General features: G+C 69.1%; 1 protein-coding gene across 2 annotated transcripts; it reads left to right on the top strand.

The window, feature by feature from the left end:
- Positions 1–461: 461 nt before the first annotated feature.
- On the top strand, positions 462–15,178 carry GPT (glutamic--pyruvic transaminase). 2 transcript variants are annotated; one of them, XM_065586399.1, is made up of 12 exons: positions 462–620; positions 1,006–1,159; positions 5,892–5,981; positions 6,635–6,743; positions 7,756–7,889; positions 8,852–9,095; positions 10,145–10,224; positions 10,604–10,740; positions 11,661–11,835; positions 12,150–12,305; positions 13,316–13,428; positions 14,011–15,178. In XM_065586399.1, the coding sequence occupies exons 2-12, from the start codon at positions 1,028–1,030 to the stop codon at positions 14,099–14,101; spliced, it is 1,461 nt and encodes a 486-aa protein (XP_065442471.1). In that variant the 5' UTR covers positions 462–620; positions 1,006–1,027; the 3' UTR covers positions 14,102–15,178. The 2 variants fall into 2 exon arrangements, with proteins under 2 accessions (XP_065442471.1, XP_065442472.1); XM_065586400.1 differs by lacking the exon at positions 5,892–5,981.
- The last annotated feature ends 223 nt before the right edge of the window (positions 15,179–15,401 follow it).

Genomic DNA, 15,401 nt, shown 5'->3' with positions numbered 1-15,401 from the left:
TGGTGTGTATGCGTCTACAGTGTGCTTCACTGCCCCCTACTGGGTGGAATCAGAACTGCTAGACTGTGTGTCCTAGGCCCTGTACCACCTGCGGCTAGTGGCGAGTCTCCTTTAGCTCCAGTTGCAGGAGCCTGGTGGCGGGGAGCCTGGTCCCCGTTCTGAGTGGCGGCACCGTGACCACTACGACAGCCACCCGCAAGATACAGGGGCCTCTGGCTCTGTTGGGGACGCCCCAGGCCCAGGGCACTGCGCTGTCCAGCGCCCATCATCAGCCTTCCAGCCTAGCCCTGCCGAGCCCCCGCACCCCCCCGGCCCAGGCGCGCAGGAGCGGGGGGAGGGGGGGAGACAAACAGTCCAATTTCCCTCCCGGAGCCTGGTGAAAAACACTGCGGGGGGCGGGGGGGGGGGCGCTTTCTGCCATTGTGCCAACCGGCTCCAGTCCTGGCAGGCTCCCAGGGCCTCCCGCGTCCCTTTCACTCTCTTCTTCTCCCTCCCAGGCCGTGTCTCTGTCTCCTCCCCCCGCCCGCCTTTCTGCCCCCTTCTGCCCCCTATTAAAGAGCTGCGGAGCGGTTCGCTGCTCTCTGCGCCTGGGACCCCGGCGCGCCGTCTCTAGCCGCGGGGTAGGTGCTCGCCTCCCGCGGGGGGTCGCGCCCCGGCTCCGGGGGGTGGCGTGCGGGGAGGGACGGAGGGAGCAAGACCAGGACCAAGTCCCTGGAGGCTGCGGGGGGAGGGAAGAGCCGGAGCCCAGACCCCTCCCCTGGGCAGTTTCCTCCCCTCTCTGCCTGGGCACCCGCCGCCCCCAGCCCGGGTCCGCGGCTCCCCCCCGCGCCCCAGCTCCGGGGCCGACCCCCCGCCAGCCCCCCGCTCCTCCCGGGCTGCTCCCGCGGCATGAAGGCGCTGCAGGCTGCGCTCAGCCGGGCACCCCCCGGCGCCCCGCGCCCCGTGCGCCCCGGCGCCCCGCGGCCGCCCCCCGGCTCTCAGCTGCCGCCCCGTCTCGCCTTGCAGAGCCCGGGCGGGTCTGGCCAGGATGGCGGAGAACGGGCTGCGGGACAAGGTGCTGAACCTGGACTCCATGAACCCCTGGGTGAAGCGGGTGGAGTACGCGGTGCGGGGCCCCATCCTGACCCGCGCGGTGGAGCTGGAGGAGGAGCTGCGGCAGGTAAGGGGCAGAGCCGCCCCCCGGATCGCTCTGCTGGGCCCTCACCCCCCTCCCCGCCCCGGCTGTCCCGGCGGGTTGGATCGCCAGTCCCCTCGACCGCGGTGCTGTTTGTACAGCGCCTGGCACCGCGCGGCCGCCCGCTCTCGGGGGCCCTGGGGCGCTGCCGGAATAAACACAGTCTCGTTAATAAGAGTTAGACACCCCCCCCTCCCGCGGGCTAGGCGGGCACCAGCATGGGCAGGTTCTCTCAGCAGTGCCCACTGGCCTCCCGGTGCCCCCAGTGCCTGGGCACCCTGCCCCCCCAGTATACGATTGCCCTGCCCCCTGCGCCCCCTCCCTGGGTCTGATCCTGAGTGAGCCCCCCCAGCTCCTCTGGAAGCCCATGGGAAGCGTCTCTTGGGCATGGGCCTTGCGTTCCTGTGCGAGCACAGCGCCCGGCTCCTCTGACAGCTGCCAGTCCCCGCGTCCCTGGCACCGTGTGAAACAGGCTGAGGGCAGGAGGGCGCCCGGCTGCCGATTTCTTCACTGTGCACTGGGAGCACAAAGTCTTGAGCAAACACCTGGAAGTTGCCTGGGACCAGCCCGGCGGTGGGGGTGTGGAACTGCACTTAGAGCCCTGTGCAGACTCTGGAGTGGATTTCCCGGGATCCCGCCAGCACTCCTGAAATGCAGCCACTTCTGGGGTGGAAAGGGGCAGCGCACAGTGAGGCCGGGCAGCCCCGGCCAGGAAGGGAAGACAAACTCCACAGGAGTGGCCTGTGACTCCCTGGGGTCAGTTTTGCTAGCCCAGCTCTTAGGAAAGGTGCAATGGGACCGGGAAGGAGCACAGGGTTCAAAGGTGGCACCTCCGGTGGCACAGGGCCCCTAGCCCTGCAGTGGGGCATTAGAGTCTGTATAGGCTCAGGGGAGAGCGGCCCCAGCCCTTACTAAGCCCTGAGTCTGGTTCCCCACAGCACAGCGTCCCCTGGCACCGCACTGGGACACGGGGGGTCTCACTGGCTCGCTGAGCGAGGCTGCTGACGGGCCATGGCAGCGGGCTACTAAGCTCCCCCTCCTGCCCGGGGGCTCGCCCCCTGCCATTTCTGTGGCCGGGTGATCGTCCAGGCACCGGGGAGCTGATGGGCAGGGGAGACACTGGCCACACAGCTCTGGGGCTGGGGCCTCCTCTTCTGAGGGGATGGAGCAGGACCCCATTGCCTGCCACACTGACAGATCCCGCCGGACCCCAGGGCTTGCCATGCTGGCCGGGGCCTCATCCGGCGCCGTGTCTGTTTCTGCCTGGTCAAGCCACCCCACCAGCTGGAAGGTGAGGCAGGGGCGGGGCCAGTCACCAGGGTTACGCTTGCACCTGGGCGTGTACTCTGCGCACCTGGGCGCAGTGTCTCCCTGTCCTGACATAACCTGGCTCCGATCCCCATCTCACTCTTCCCCTCTCCTTCCTCTGTCCCCACGCCAGGCCCCAGGGGGAGGCAGGAGGCTCCCAGAGGGAGGTGATCCAGGGCTGCCGCTCCGGGGGTAGCTCTGTGCAGGCAGGGGGCTCAGCGAGGTGCCGTCCATGCCCGCTAGGGCTGGGCTGCGTCTCACTGTCCTGGTGCACGTGCTAGTGGTGGCGATGTGGGGTTAATGCGCGGGCGAGTCACAGCCCAGGCAGGCTCCATGCCCCCTCGCCAGCGACGGCCGCTCACTCACAGTGAAGGGCAGCTGGGGACGTCTCTCCTGCCCTGCCAGCGTGTCAGCTAATGACAGCAGCAAGCTCTGGGCCCTTCCTGCCTGATCCTGGCGCTGTCCGGTTTGGCAGGTGCGGGCAGGTGCGCAGGAGGCTCCAGGGCCGGGGCTTTGACAGCCTCGTTCACCCTGGCACAGGACAGCCTGCACCCTGGAGCAGCGACTGTCCCGCTGGCCTGGCCTAACACAAGCCACTGTCCAGGGCCGGGAGTGGCCGACAGCCCAGGCAGGCGTAGGGGGTGCAGGGGCACTGGGCGCTGAGACCTGTAGCTGCAGACAAGCCAACCTACACACAGAGTCAATCTGTGGGCACCAGGAAACCCCGGGGCTGCATGCATGGGCACCTGCAATAACGTGTCAACAGCCAGGTTGGGATTTGAATCCCCTGCTCCAAAAACCCAGGCCCTGCCCCTTGAGCTAGAGGAGAATCTCCTTGAACTGTGAGCAGTACGGGGCCTATGACACAGAGCTGGGCAGTGCTGAGTCCATGCAGGAGAGGGCAGTGGGGTGTGTGTGTGGTCTCACCAGCCAGGCTTCCTCTCCCCTCCCCTCCCAACAGGCTGTGGCTCTCCCCTGCCCAGTGACTGTTGCATGCTGTGAAGTGCCCGGGGTCAGAGGTTGTGCCCTCCGTATTAGCAGTGGCAGCAGGCTGGGTATGCCGCTGGCTGGGAGGGTTCCTCCGGCACCAGCAGGTTCTGCTTTCCCAGGCCTGTGGGCTGTGCTGCATGGCATGGTGCCACCTTGCCGGCGGCTTTGGCCCAAAGGAGCCTGTCTCGCTGCCAGCCTCCAACCAACCACCACAAGGGATGGCCTGGTCCCATGCACGGCCCCCATGCCTGCCCTGGACAGCGTCCAGCTGGCTCGGCACGTGTCACGTTCCCACCACGTAGCCCACGTCCCCAGGTCCATGCCATTGCTCTGCACACACAAGCGGGGGCCCTTGTCCCTGCCCGGGCTCTGGGCTCAGCTCCCTGGGGGCCCCAGAGGGGGGTGGGGAGGACAGCCTGTCCCATCCCAGCACCTGGGACATGGTGGGGCCCGCTCTCCCTCTCGCCCTGACCCTGGGAACTCCTGGGCCCTGGGAGGGGCAGCACAGGGCAGAGGGTGGCATGGACGGGGCTGAGAAAGGTCTGCCCTGCTTGGGATCATGGGAATGGGCAAGAATCCTTGGGGTGTGGGGTATGGGCTTGGGACAGGCGGGCCAAGCCCAGAGCCACTCGGCTGCTTGCAGCTCGTGTGCCCTGCCAGGGCCGGGCGCTGCCCTGGCTCTCGGTCCCTGATGGCCAGCCTGGGCGGCGAAGGCACGTTCCCGTGCCGGGCTGACTGTGCGTATCCCTTGTGCAATGCCTGGCACTGTGGGTTCACCCGCACAGGTCAGAGCAGATGTGTGGCGTGGGACAAAGTCCCCGGGGGCGGGGTGGGTGCACCATCCCCAGCTGATCCTGGAGCGGAGGGCAGAGTCCCGGGCTCGGGGGTGACGCAGGAGTTCTCGCTTCCGAGATGCGTCATCCTCAGGGCACTGACCTCCCTGCCTGCGTGAGTGTTACAGGCTGGGCAAGCAGCCAGGCCTGGGACGCCCCGGCCCCGCCCACCGGGGGCACGGTGGGGCGCGGGGGCAGGAGTGCTGGCTGGGTGGAACTGCCGCCTGTCGGAGGGGGCAGGAGCCAGGCTGGCAGGGGACCCAGCAAGTGGAGGGCAGCTCCCAGCAGCTCTGCTCCGGCCTGGGTCTGTGGGGTGGGCGCGCCGGTTGCGTGGCATCTCGAGGGTGGCAAGTCAGGTGTGGCAGGAATCTGCCGGCCTGGAGCCTCAATCCAAGCCCCTCACTGTGTTGCTGGGCAGCAGCGGGACGTGCTCGCCCCCTGCAACCACAGCCCACTTGGGGACACCAAGGCCCCAGGGTGGCGCTAGGGGGCGATGTGCTGCAGAGCAGGGGGATCTATGGGGGGCGCCCTCCCCTCTGGATGCAGGCCCCAGGGTGGCGCTAGGGGGCGCTGTGCTGCAGGGCGGGGGGATCTGCAGGGGGCGCTCTCCCCTCTGGATGCAGGCCCCAGGGTGGCGCTAGGGGGCGCTGTGCTGCAGGGCGGGGGGATCTGCAGGGGGCGCTCTCCCCTCTGGATGCAGGCCCCAGGGTGGCGCTAGGGGGCGCTGTGCTGCAGGGCGGGGGGATCTGCAGAGGGCGCTCCCCCCTCTGGATGCAGGCCCCAGAGGGCGCTGTGCTGCAGGGCGGGGGGATCTGCAGGGGGCGCTCTCCCCTCTGGATGCAGGCCCCAGGGTGGCGCTAGGGGGCGCTGTGCTGCAGGGCGGGGGGATCTGCAGGGGGCGCTCTCCCCTCTGGATGCAGGCCCCAGGGGGCGCTGTGCTGCAGGGCGGGGGGATCTGCAGGGGGCGCTCTCCCCTCTGGATGCAGGCCCCAGGGGGCGCTGTGCTGCAGGGCGGGGGGATCTGCAGGGGGCGCTCTCCCCTCTGGATTCAGGCCCCAGGGGGGCGCTAGGGGGCGCTGTGCTGCAGGGCGGGGGGATCTGCAGGGGGCGCTCTCCCCTCTGGATGCAGGCCCCAGGGGGCGCTGTGCTGCAGGGCGGGGGGATCTGCAGGGGGCGCTCTCCCCTCTGGATGCAGGCCCCAGGGGACGCTGTGCTGCAGAGCAGGGGGATCTGCAGGGGGCGCTCTCCCTTCTGGATGCAGGCCCCAGGGTGGCGCTAGGGGGCGCTGTACTGCAGGGCAGGGGGATCTGCAGGGGGCGCTCTCCCCTCTGGATGCAGGCCCCAGGGGGGCGCTAGGGGGCGCTGTGCTGCAGGGCGGGGGGATCTGCAGGGGGCGCTCTCCCCTCTGGATGCAGGCCCCAGGGGGGCGCTAGGGGGCGCTGTGCTGCAGGGCGGGGGGAGCTGCAGGGGGGCGCTCTCCCCTCTGGATGCAGACTGGGTATCGTAGCTGGGGGAGGTAGCGCCCTGGCAGCGGCAGCTTTCCCGGGGTTGGCTCCGTTCTCCCTCCTCCCTCTCTCCTCCTGCAGGGTGTGAAGAAGCCTTTCACAGAGGTGATTAAAGCCAACATTGGCGATGCCCACGCCATGGGCCAGCGCCCCATCACCTTCCTGCGCCAGGTACAGCAGGGCCCTGCCAACCACTGGGAGCGGGAAATGTGGTGGGGGGGAAGGGGGCGCCCCCCCTCTGATCTGAGTCTGGGGGACAGGCCTTGGGCTGGGCCCCTGCAGCTCTGCGGGGGTGCGGGGTGGGCAGGGAACTGGGAAGAGCTGTGCCGAGGGGGGCGGGGGTGGGCTATAAAACCCAGCCAGTGTGGCTAGTAGCCCTCTGCCTTTGTGCGGGGGACAGTGAGGCGCAGGGAGGGAGGGGAGGTGTCTGAGCTTGCTCATCGCGCCAGTTGTGGAGCCAGCAATAGAAGCCAGGAGTTGTGGCCCCCAGCCCCCCGGCTCTAACCACTGGCCAGGTTGCTGGGCCATTAGATCAGAGCAAGGGGGCACGGGGCACAGACAGTGCAGGGGAAAGGGCTCAGGAGTCTGTGGAACTCACTGCTGCAGGAGCTTGGTAACTCCGGGCACGGGCTAGACGCTGAGACGGCTCTTCCCTGCAGCCCCATCACACGGAGCGGCGGGACCCTGCTGGTCCCCGAGTCCCCTATCAGCCAGGCTAGGCAGGGAGGGCTCCTGGGGCTGGGGACACCGGAGTGGGAGCCGGGCGGCAGCTGCGTGGCTGTGGGGTGGAGTGTGGAGCCGTCTCGAGGCTTTGTGCCCCGCAGGTCAGCGCCCTGTGCCTGTACCCTGAGCTGCTGAGCGAACCCCTCTTCCCCGACGACGCCAAGCAGCGAGCACGCAGACTGCTGGCAGCATGCGGAGGGCAGAGCGTTGGTGAGTACCCCCCCGGGAACCCAGCCTGCTGCCCCCCCCTCGGGAACCCAGCCTGCCGCCCCCTCGGGAACCCAGCCTGCTGCCCCCCTGGGAACCTGGCCTGCTGCCCCCCGCCCCGGGAACCCAGCCTGCTGCCCCCCCTCGGGAACCCAGCATGCCGCCCCCTCGGGAACCCAGCCTGCTGCCCCCCTGGGAACCCGGCCTGCTGCCCCCCCCCCCCGGGAACCCAGCCTGCTGCCCCCCCACCCCAGAAACCCAGCCTGCTGCCCCCCCCATCCGGAAACCGAGCCTGCTGCCCCCCCACCCCAGAAACCCAGCCTGCCGCCCCCCCCGGGAACCCAACCTGCTGCCCGCTGCCCCCCCAGCCCAGTGTGCTGCCTGCCTCCCGGAGCCCAATGTGCTGCCCACCCTCCCCCCAGCCCAGCGTGCAGCCTGCCCCCCCCATATGCTGCTCACCCGCCCCAGGCTCGGGGCTCTGCCCACCCCCCGAGGCCCAGGGCTCTGCCAGGCCCCCACCCAGTCACAGCAGAGTCCCACGTGACCCATAGGACACCTGCAGGGGGGTGTCTAGAGCCACATGGGACGTCTGCTTGGCTAAGGGCCAGGGCCTGGCCACTCCGGGCGCACAGTGCCCACAGGCCAGGGCTGGCACGGCCTGGTAGCCTTGCTGTTGCCCTCGAGGGCGTCACATACAGAAGAGCAGGACCCTGGAATGTGTTAAAATCTGTGTAATCTACTCGGTGGCTTCTGGGGGAGATGAGTTTGGGGGGGCTCTGACTGATACCCCAAATCCCCTGTCCCCCAGAGGGGCCCCTCCAGGGTGGATGGGGTGTACAGGAGAAGCTGTCGCTGTTCCCTGCATGGCCAACAGCGTCTCTCCAACCGGGAGCACTAACCTCCCGATGCAGCCCCCAGCCAGGCCCTGACGGCAGTACCCCCCGGAGCCTCCTCTGCTCACCAGCATCCCCCAGCGGCTGCTACCCCAGCCCCTAGCTCGGTCTCTCCCCCACAGGTGCCTACACGGCCAGCCACGGCATCGAGATCATCCGCCAGGACGTGGCCCGGTACATTGAGCGGCGGGACGGGGGCATCCCCGCCAACCCGGACAACATCTACCTGTCTACGGGTGCCAGTGACGCTGTCATGGTACGGTGTCCTGTCTCCCCCCCAGCAACGGGCACACGTGGGGGGCTGCAGGCTGGGACTGGGGGGCATCAATAGAGCTGGGCTGGGGGGCGGGGCCCAGGACTGTGGGTTGGGAGTGAGGGGCACCAGCAGAGCTGTGGTGGGGGGAGCCCGGGGCTGGGGTAGCAGGGGCTGCGGGTCAGGACTGAGGGGCATTGGCAGAGCTGGGGGGAGCCCAGGGCTGGGAGAGCAGGGGGCTGCGGGTCGGGAGTGAGGGGCACTGGCAGAGCTGGGGGAGGACTCTGGTCCCACTGGGATCTTTACTCTCTCCCGTTCCGGAGCTCTCGGTGCCCCCGTGCCCGGGGAAGAGTTGGCCTCGTGCTCTGCTGCCTGGTTGCTGATGCCCCTGGAGCTCGCAGGACCCTTCCCCCCGAGCCCCATCCCCCCCGCCCTGGGCCCTGGTCCCTGGGCCCCCCGTTGGCTCTACCCTCAGTGCAGTGCCCAGTGGGCTGGGACCCAGCTCTCAGGCCAGCGTTGCCTGGGCGCTCGGGCAGCCTCACAAAGGGCCCTTTGTGCCATGCTTGGCACAGCCCTGGCAGAGTGGCAGCCACGGGCCTGCTGGGAACTCACAGGCTGGGATGGGGGGGGGATGACAGAGGGGGGCAAGGGGGGATGGGGAGGCTGCCTCCAGGTAACCTCTGCGAGGGGCAATGAGGGGCAGGCGCCTGACCCTGCCCTGCACCCCTGTCCCCGGGGGGCGGGGGTGTGTGTGCTCCAGGGGTGTGTGGTCCAGTGGGCACTGCCCAGAGCATCAATGGCCCTTTGGTTGCAGCCCCCAGGGCCCTGCTGCTCCTTGGGGGGAGCCCTGACCCAGACCCATTGCCACACCCTTGTGCCCCTCTGCCCCCTGCACTGCAGTCCCGGAGGGCCCTGGTCCCTGCCCACCCCGCGCTGCCCCTGCCCATCCCTCGCTCTCTCCCCAGACCATGCTGAAGCTGCTGGTGTCGGGGGAGGGCCGGTCGCGGACGGGCGTGATGATCCCCATCCCCCAGTACCCGCTCTACTCGGCTGGCATCGCCGAGCTGAACGCCGTGCAGGTCAACTACTACCTGGACGAGGAGCACTGCTGGGCGCTGGACGTCGGGGAGCTGCGGCGGGCGCTGCACCAGGCTCGCGGGCACTGCCAGCCCCGAGTGCTCTGCATCATCAACCCTGGGAACCCCACCGGTACTGCGGGGGCGGGGAATGGGACAGGGCCTTTCTCCTCCAGGGGGCGCCGGCTCCTAGCCAGCCCCAGGGCAGGGACTGCCTGGCTCAGGGGGGCAGGGAATGGGGCCCGGGAGATCTCCAGAGCTGCCCAGCCAGCACCGGCCACCAGCCCTTAACTCGTTAACTGGCTCTTCTAACGAGCTCCAGCTTCCCCCTCACCAGCCGTGGGGCTGGGTCCTAGGGTGACCAGATGTCCCATTTTTATAGGGACAGTCCCGATATTTGGGGCTTTGTCTTATATAGGCTCCTATTACCCCCTCATCCCTGTCCTGATTTTTCACACTTGCTGTCTGGTCACCCTACTGGGTACTGAGAGGTCAGCACAGGGTGGCCAGGTCCGGGTAGCAGCCGAGCCCCCCAGCCAGGGTCAGGCAGAGGCAGGATGTGCTGGGGGGAGCCAGGACTCCTGGGTTCTTCTATCCCAGCATTGCCAGACTCTGTATGACGCTGGGCTCGTCTCGTCCTCCCCTGCCCCTGGGCCTCAGTTCACGGCTGTAACATGGGGGTGTCCCTGAGCCACCTGCCAGGGGCCCGTGCCGGGAATTAATGCTTGTGAAGGGCTTTGAGATCCGTGGGTGGGCAGAGGAAAGGGGCAAGGCGACCGGGTGTCTGGAGCACTGGCACCACGACTTGTGAGGGGTGAGGAAGGGAATGGTGCCATCCAGGCAGTGCTGTGCCCGCCTCCTGGCCTATGCCTCCAGTGCCGGGGGGCAGGAGGTCTGGGCTGGCATGGGTCCCTGTACAGAGCTGTCCCCCAGTGCCAGGGGGTGGGTGAGGGCGGCCTGGGGGGCAGGAGGTCCAGGCTGCTGTGGGGCCCTGAGGAGCTGGCCCCAGTGCTAGGGTGGGTGAGGGTGGCATGTGAGGGCAGGAGGTCCAGGCTGCTGTGGGGCTCTGTGGGGACCTGTCTCCCAGTGCCAGGGTGGGTGAGGATGGCATGGGAGGGCAGGAGGTGCTGGCTGGCACGGGGCCCTCCATGTCCCCCTGATGGGCTTGTCCTGTGCCCACAGGCCAGGTCCAGAGCCGGAAATGCATCGAGGACGTCATCAAGTTTGCGTGGGAGGAGCAGCTCTTCCTGATGGCCGATGAGGTGAGGGCGAGAGCTGGCTCCCAGCCCCTGCTGCCCCACGGCCGGGCTCCCTGTCCTGGGGTGTGGCTGTCTCTGGGGGGCCTGAGCGTCTCTTCTGGGGAGCCAGCCCGGCGCCCCACACCAGAGGGGCTGGCAGAGCTCCGGGGCTGCCCAGGCCCAGAGGCTGGAGGGTCCCATGGGCGGGTGGGCGTTGGCCCTGGCGTGGCCTGTGGGCTTGGCCGTATTCCTGGAGGTTTCATCATCACACAACAGCAGCTTAGTTAGATTCATCTTCGACTCTTGGAGGCTCCAGGAGAATCCCGGAGGGTTGGCACCCCGAGACCTGCCGTGGGCCCAGCGGTGGACCTGGCGGGGGCCCTGACCCCTCTCCCCCCCACAGGTCTATCAGGACAACGTCTACGCCGAGGGCTCCGAGTTCCACTCCTTCAAGAAGGTCCTTTTCGAGCTGGGCCCCAAGTACTCGAACGTGGTGGAGCTGGTATCCTTCCACTCCATCTCCAAGGGCTTCATGGGAGAGTGAGTGCCCCCCGCTCGCCCCCGCTCTGCCCCCCCCGCGCCGAGGCCGCCTGCCCAGCGTCCGGGGCATGGGGCAGAGCACGGGGCACGGAAAGCCCCCTGTGGCGCCCCCTGGTGGCTGTGCCCTCCACGGGCTGGGGAACCCCACTGGCAGTGAAGAGTGGGGCCGTAGTCCCGTGCCCACCCCCAGCCTGGTGCCCCTTCGCCCCGGGGTCCCAGAGACCTCGCCCCACAGGGGGGTGCCCCCACTGAGCAGGAGAGACACAGGTCCCAGGGCATCGAGGGGCGAGGTAAGGACTCATGGGGTGCCTATGGGGGGAGCAAACCAGTGATCCCCCCAAGTAGGGGGGAGCCAGGCCCCGCCCCCCAGGGGTCCCAGAGGGAGGGGGGAGCCAGGCCTGCCCCCCAGTGGTCCCAGAGGGAGGGGGAACCAGGCCCCAATGCCCAGGGGTCCAGAGGGAGGGGGAGCCAAGCCCTGCCCCCCGGGGTCCCAGAGGGAGGGGGAACCAGGCCCCAATACCCAGGGGTCCAGAGGGAGGGGGAGCCAAGCCCTGTCCCCGAGAGGTCCCAGAGGGAGGGGGAGCCAAGCCCCGCCCCCCGGGGTCCCAGAGGGAGGGGGAGCCAGGCCCCGCCCCCCGGGGTCCCAGAGGGAGGGGGAACCAGGCCCCAATGCCCAGGGGTCCAGAGGGAGGGGGAGCCAAGCCCTGTCCCCGAGAGGTCCCAGAGGGAGGGGGAGCCAAGCCCCGCCCCCCGGGGTCCCAGAGGGAGGGGGAGCCAAGCCCCGCCCCCCGGGGTCCCAGAGGGAGGGGGAGCCAGGCCCCGCCCCCCAGGGGTCCCAGAGGGAGGGGGAGCCAAGCCCCGCCCCCTGGGGTCCCAGAGGGAGGGGGAGCCAGGCCCCAGTCTCACCCTCTCGCCCCCAGGTGTGGGTTCCGGGGCGGGTACATGGAGGTGGTGAACCTGGATCCGGCCGTGCAGCAGCAGCTCTCCAAGCTGGTGTCGGTGCGTCTGTGCCCACCCGTGCCCGGCCAGGTGCTGCTGGACGTCGTCATGAACCCGCCAAAGCCTGGCGAGCCCTCGTACCAGAGCTTCATCCGGGTAAGTGTGGGGGGCTTGCAGCCACGGCCCCGATCCCCCCCACCAGCCCAGCCCCTCCCTGAGGGGCACCTCCCCACCAGCTCCATGGGCATCTTACCCCAGATCCACCAGCTGCCCCCTGCACCGGCCCCTTTCCCCTCTCCAGGGAAGGCCCCATGCCCACCTCCTCCACCACCCCATGGGCCTCCCCCCTGACCTCCCAGGCCCTGCTATTCCCAAGTGCCTGTCCCCACTTCCCCTTGCCTGCAGCCCCCTCTTCTCCCCCACGGCAGCCCCTGCCACTCAGCACTGTGGGTCTCTCTCTCGGCTCCCAGGAGAAGCAGGTGGTGCTAAGTAACTTGGCCCAGAAAGCGCAGCTGACCCAGGAGATCTTCAGCCAGGTGCCCGGGATCCACTGTAACCCCGTGCAGGGCGCCATGTACTCCTACCCCAGGATCCAGATCCCAGCCAGGGCTGTGCAGGAGGCCCAGGTGAGAGCCGGGCACGGAGCAGCCTGGGGGCTGGGGGAGCAGGGCCAGGGGAGAGCCGGGCACGGAGCAGCCTGGGGGCTGGGGGAGCAGGTCCGGGGAGAGCTGGGCACGGAGCAGCCTCGGGGATGTGGGTGCGGGACCGGGTCCAGGGAGAGCTGGCACGGCACAGCCTCAGGGATGTGGGAAGGGGAGCGGGTCCGGGGAGAGCTGGCACGGAGCAGCCTCGGGGATGTGGGTGGGGGAGCGGGTCCAGGGAGAACTGGGCATGGAGCAGCCTCGGGGATGTGGGTAGGGGAGCAGGTCCGGGGAGAGCCGGGCATGGAACAGCCTCGGGGATGTGGGAAGGGGAGCGGGTCCGGGGAGAGCTGGCACGGAGCAGCCTCGGGGATGTGGGTGGGGGAGCGGGTCCGGGGAGAGCTGGCACGGAGCAGCCTCGGGGATGTGGGTGGGGGAGCGGGTCCAGGGAGAACTGGGCATGGAGCAGCCTCGGGGATGTGGGTAGGGGAGCAGGTCCGGGGAGAGCCGGGCATGGAGCAGCCTCGGGGATGTGGGTAGGGGAGCAGGTCCGGGGAGAGCCGGGCATGGAGCAGCCTCGGGGATGTGGGTGGGGGAGCGGGTCCGGGGAGAGCTGGCACGGAGCAGCCTCGGGGATGTGGGTGGGGGAGCGGGTCCAGGGAGAACTGGGCATGGAGCAGCCTCGGGGATGTGGGTAGGGGAGCAGGTCCGGGGAGAGCCGGGCATGGAGCAGCCTCGGGGATGTGGGAAGGGGAGTGGGTCCGGGGAGAGCTGGCACGGAGCAGCCTCGGGGATGTGGGTGGGGGAGCGGGTCCAGGGAGAACTGGGCATGGAGCAGCCTCAGGGATGTGGGTGGGGGAGTGGGTCCGGGGAGAGCTGGCACGGAGCAGCCTCGGGGATGTGGGTGGGGGAGCGGGTCCGGGGAGAGCTGGCACGAAGCAGGCATCTCTCCTCCCCTCCCATCTCCGCTAAGCCCAGCCCTTGCTCTTCCCCAGGCTCGGGGCTTTGCCCCAGACATGTTCTTCTGCCTCCAGCTGCTGGAGGAGACGGGCATCTGCGTGGTGCCAGGGAGCGGCTTTGGGCAGCGAGAGGGCACCTATCACTTCAGGTAAGGGCCCCCTGGCCACACTCCACACCCGGGGCCCCTGGGAAGGGCTGGCAATGTGGAGCTGGGAGAGTCCCGGCTGTCTGTCCCCCCCCCCCCCCGAATCCTGACACCCACCCCCTCTGCCCAGCTCCCACAGCTCCTCACACCCGCAGCCCCCCCTGCCCCTCAATCCCGACCCACAGCCCTGCCCCCTCGGGAGGTCTCTGACTCCCGCGTTCTCTTGTGCCCGCTTGTGCCCAGCTGTGCAGGGTGTGTAGCTCCTGGGAGGGGGCGGGGTGGGGGCTGTGCAGGGCGTGTGGCTCCCGGGAGGGGGCGGGGTGGGGGCTGTGCAGGGCGTGTGGCTCCCGGGAGGGGGCGGGGTGGGGGCTGTGCAGGGCGTGTGGCTCCCGGGAGGGGGCAGGGTGGGGGCTGTGCAGGGCGTGTGGCTCCCGGGAGGGGGCGGGGTGGGGGCTGTGCAGGGCGTGTGGCTCCCGGGAGGGGGCGGGGTGGGGGCTGTGCAGGGCGTGTGGCTCCCGGGAGGGGGCGGGCGCTGGCAGGCGGGGGCGGGCAGGCGCCCGGGCTGAGGGATCTCTCTGCCCGCAGAATGACCATCCTGCCGCACGTGGAGAAGCTCCAGACCCTGCTGAAGAAACTCAGCCAGTTCTATGCCAAGTTCACCCGGGAATATTCCTAATGTGCTGCCCGGGGCAGCCGCCAGCTCTGCCCTGCCTGCCCGCCCAGCGCCCGCCGGGGGCCGGGGCCGCGTCTCTGACTGGCAGCTGTCCAGGCCCCTACACTGGGATCCACCTGTGCCAGCCCAGCTGCCCCGCTCGCCGAGTGCTCCTGAGGGGTGCCAGGCGCTCTGGGGCTGTGCCATGTCCCCGACACTCCATCCCCCCCCGGCCTTTGGGGGTGGGGCAGCTCGGGCACGGGACGCACCAGCACCGGGCAGCTGTGTGCCAGCGAGCTCGCAGCCCCTGCCCCCCGTGGCCCAGCTGACTGTACTCCAGTAGCCTCGTGCAGCCTGCTGGGCACCGCTGGATGAGGTGCCCTGGCATCTGGGCAGGCCCTGGCATCGCCAGTCAGTGGGACCTGCGGGTGGGCTCCAGCAGCACCCTCTGGGCCACCCATGGTCCCTCTCACGCACGTCCCGCGGGCCAGGGCACGGGGCACCACGCTCTGTCTGCCAGACCCTGCCCAGGCTGTATCACCAGCCCTGTCTGGGCCAGCACAGCCCCTGCCCCACCACTGATGCCAAGCTCCAGGTGCCCACCAGCTCCTCGCCACCCACATGGTGCCTTGAGCCATCTGTCCTGAAGTGCCTTGTTCCCCCTCCTCGTCTGCTGACCCCCGTGCCCCGCAAGGGGGCAGCCCAGTGGCTCTGTCTGCCCCATAGGCCAGGCCAGCAGGGCTCCCTGCGCCACTCTCTTCCCCGGGGCTACAGCGGGTCAGACAGAGCCCCCTAGAGACCCAGGCTGGGCACACGGTGCCTGCCCAGGTGGAGAGCTGCCCGCTAGTGGCATGGACAGCTGCAGCCCTTGGAGGGACATGCCCAGCCCAGGAGGGTCTAAGTGTCACTGATTGAGCCTGTGGGGTTTTGTTCTGCCCCCCTCCAGCTCGTCCGCAGGGCCCCCCTGCGCCTGGGTCCTGGGCAGAGACGTGGCCGGGGGCGGGCGCATATGGCTGGGCGACGGCCAGCTGGAGATGGGGCTTCACGGGGGCCTGGCCTGGACCCCCCCAGAGCAGCAATAAACAGTTAATGACGGAACAAGGGTCGCTGCGCTGTGTGTGTGTGTGTGGGGGGGGTGTGACGTTATTGACATAAACTGGGACCATATAGATCATTGTTGCAACCAAAGTCCTGTAGTGGCACCCAAATCTTGTATAAAGGGGGTCAAATGGGGTGTCTAGGACAAGGTTATGGTTTACTGGTTATGATTATGCTGTCTATATGTGTGTATCAGTTTTGTAGTCGAAGTTATGAATATTGGCTC

This window comes from Chrysemys picta, chromosome 2 (assembly GCF_011386835.1).
Source record: "Chrysemys picta bellii isolate R12L10 chromosome 2, ASM1138683v2, whole genome shotgun sequence".
In the NCBI taxonomy this organism is placed as follows: domain Eukaryota; kingdom Metazoa; phylum Chordata; order Testudines; family Emydidae; genus Chrysemys; species Chrysemys picta.
Note: the sequence above shows the minus strand (reverse complement) of the source record. Positions and strands in the feature narration are given on the sequence as shown.

Excerpts from the sequence above, each read along its gene's own strand:
- GPT (XM_065586399.1), top strand. The coding sequence starts at position 1,028 with ATGGCGGAGAACGGGCTGCGGGACAAGGTGCTGAACCTGGACTCCATG. Across the intron at positions 11,836-12,149 it reads CGTACCAGAGCTTCATCCGG|GAGAAGCAGGTGGTGCTAAG; the intron begins GTAAGTGTGGGG and ends CTCGGCTCCCAG. Across the intron at positions 12,306-13,315 it reads GGGCTGTGCAGGAGGCCCAG|GCTCGGGGCTTTGCCCCAGA; the intron begins GTGAGAGCCGGG and ends GCTCTTCCCCAG.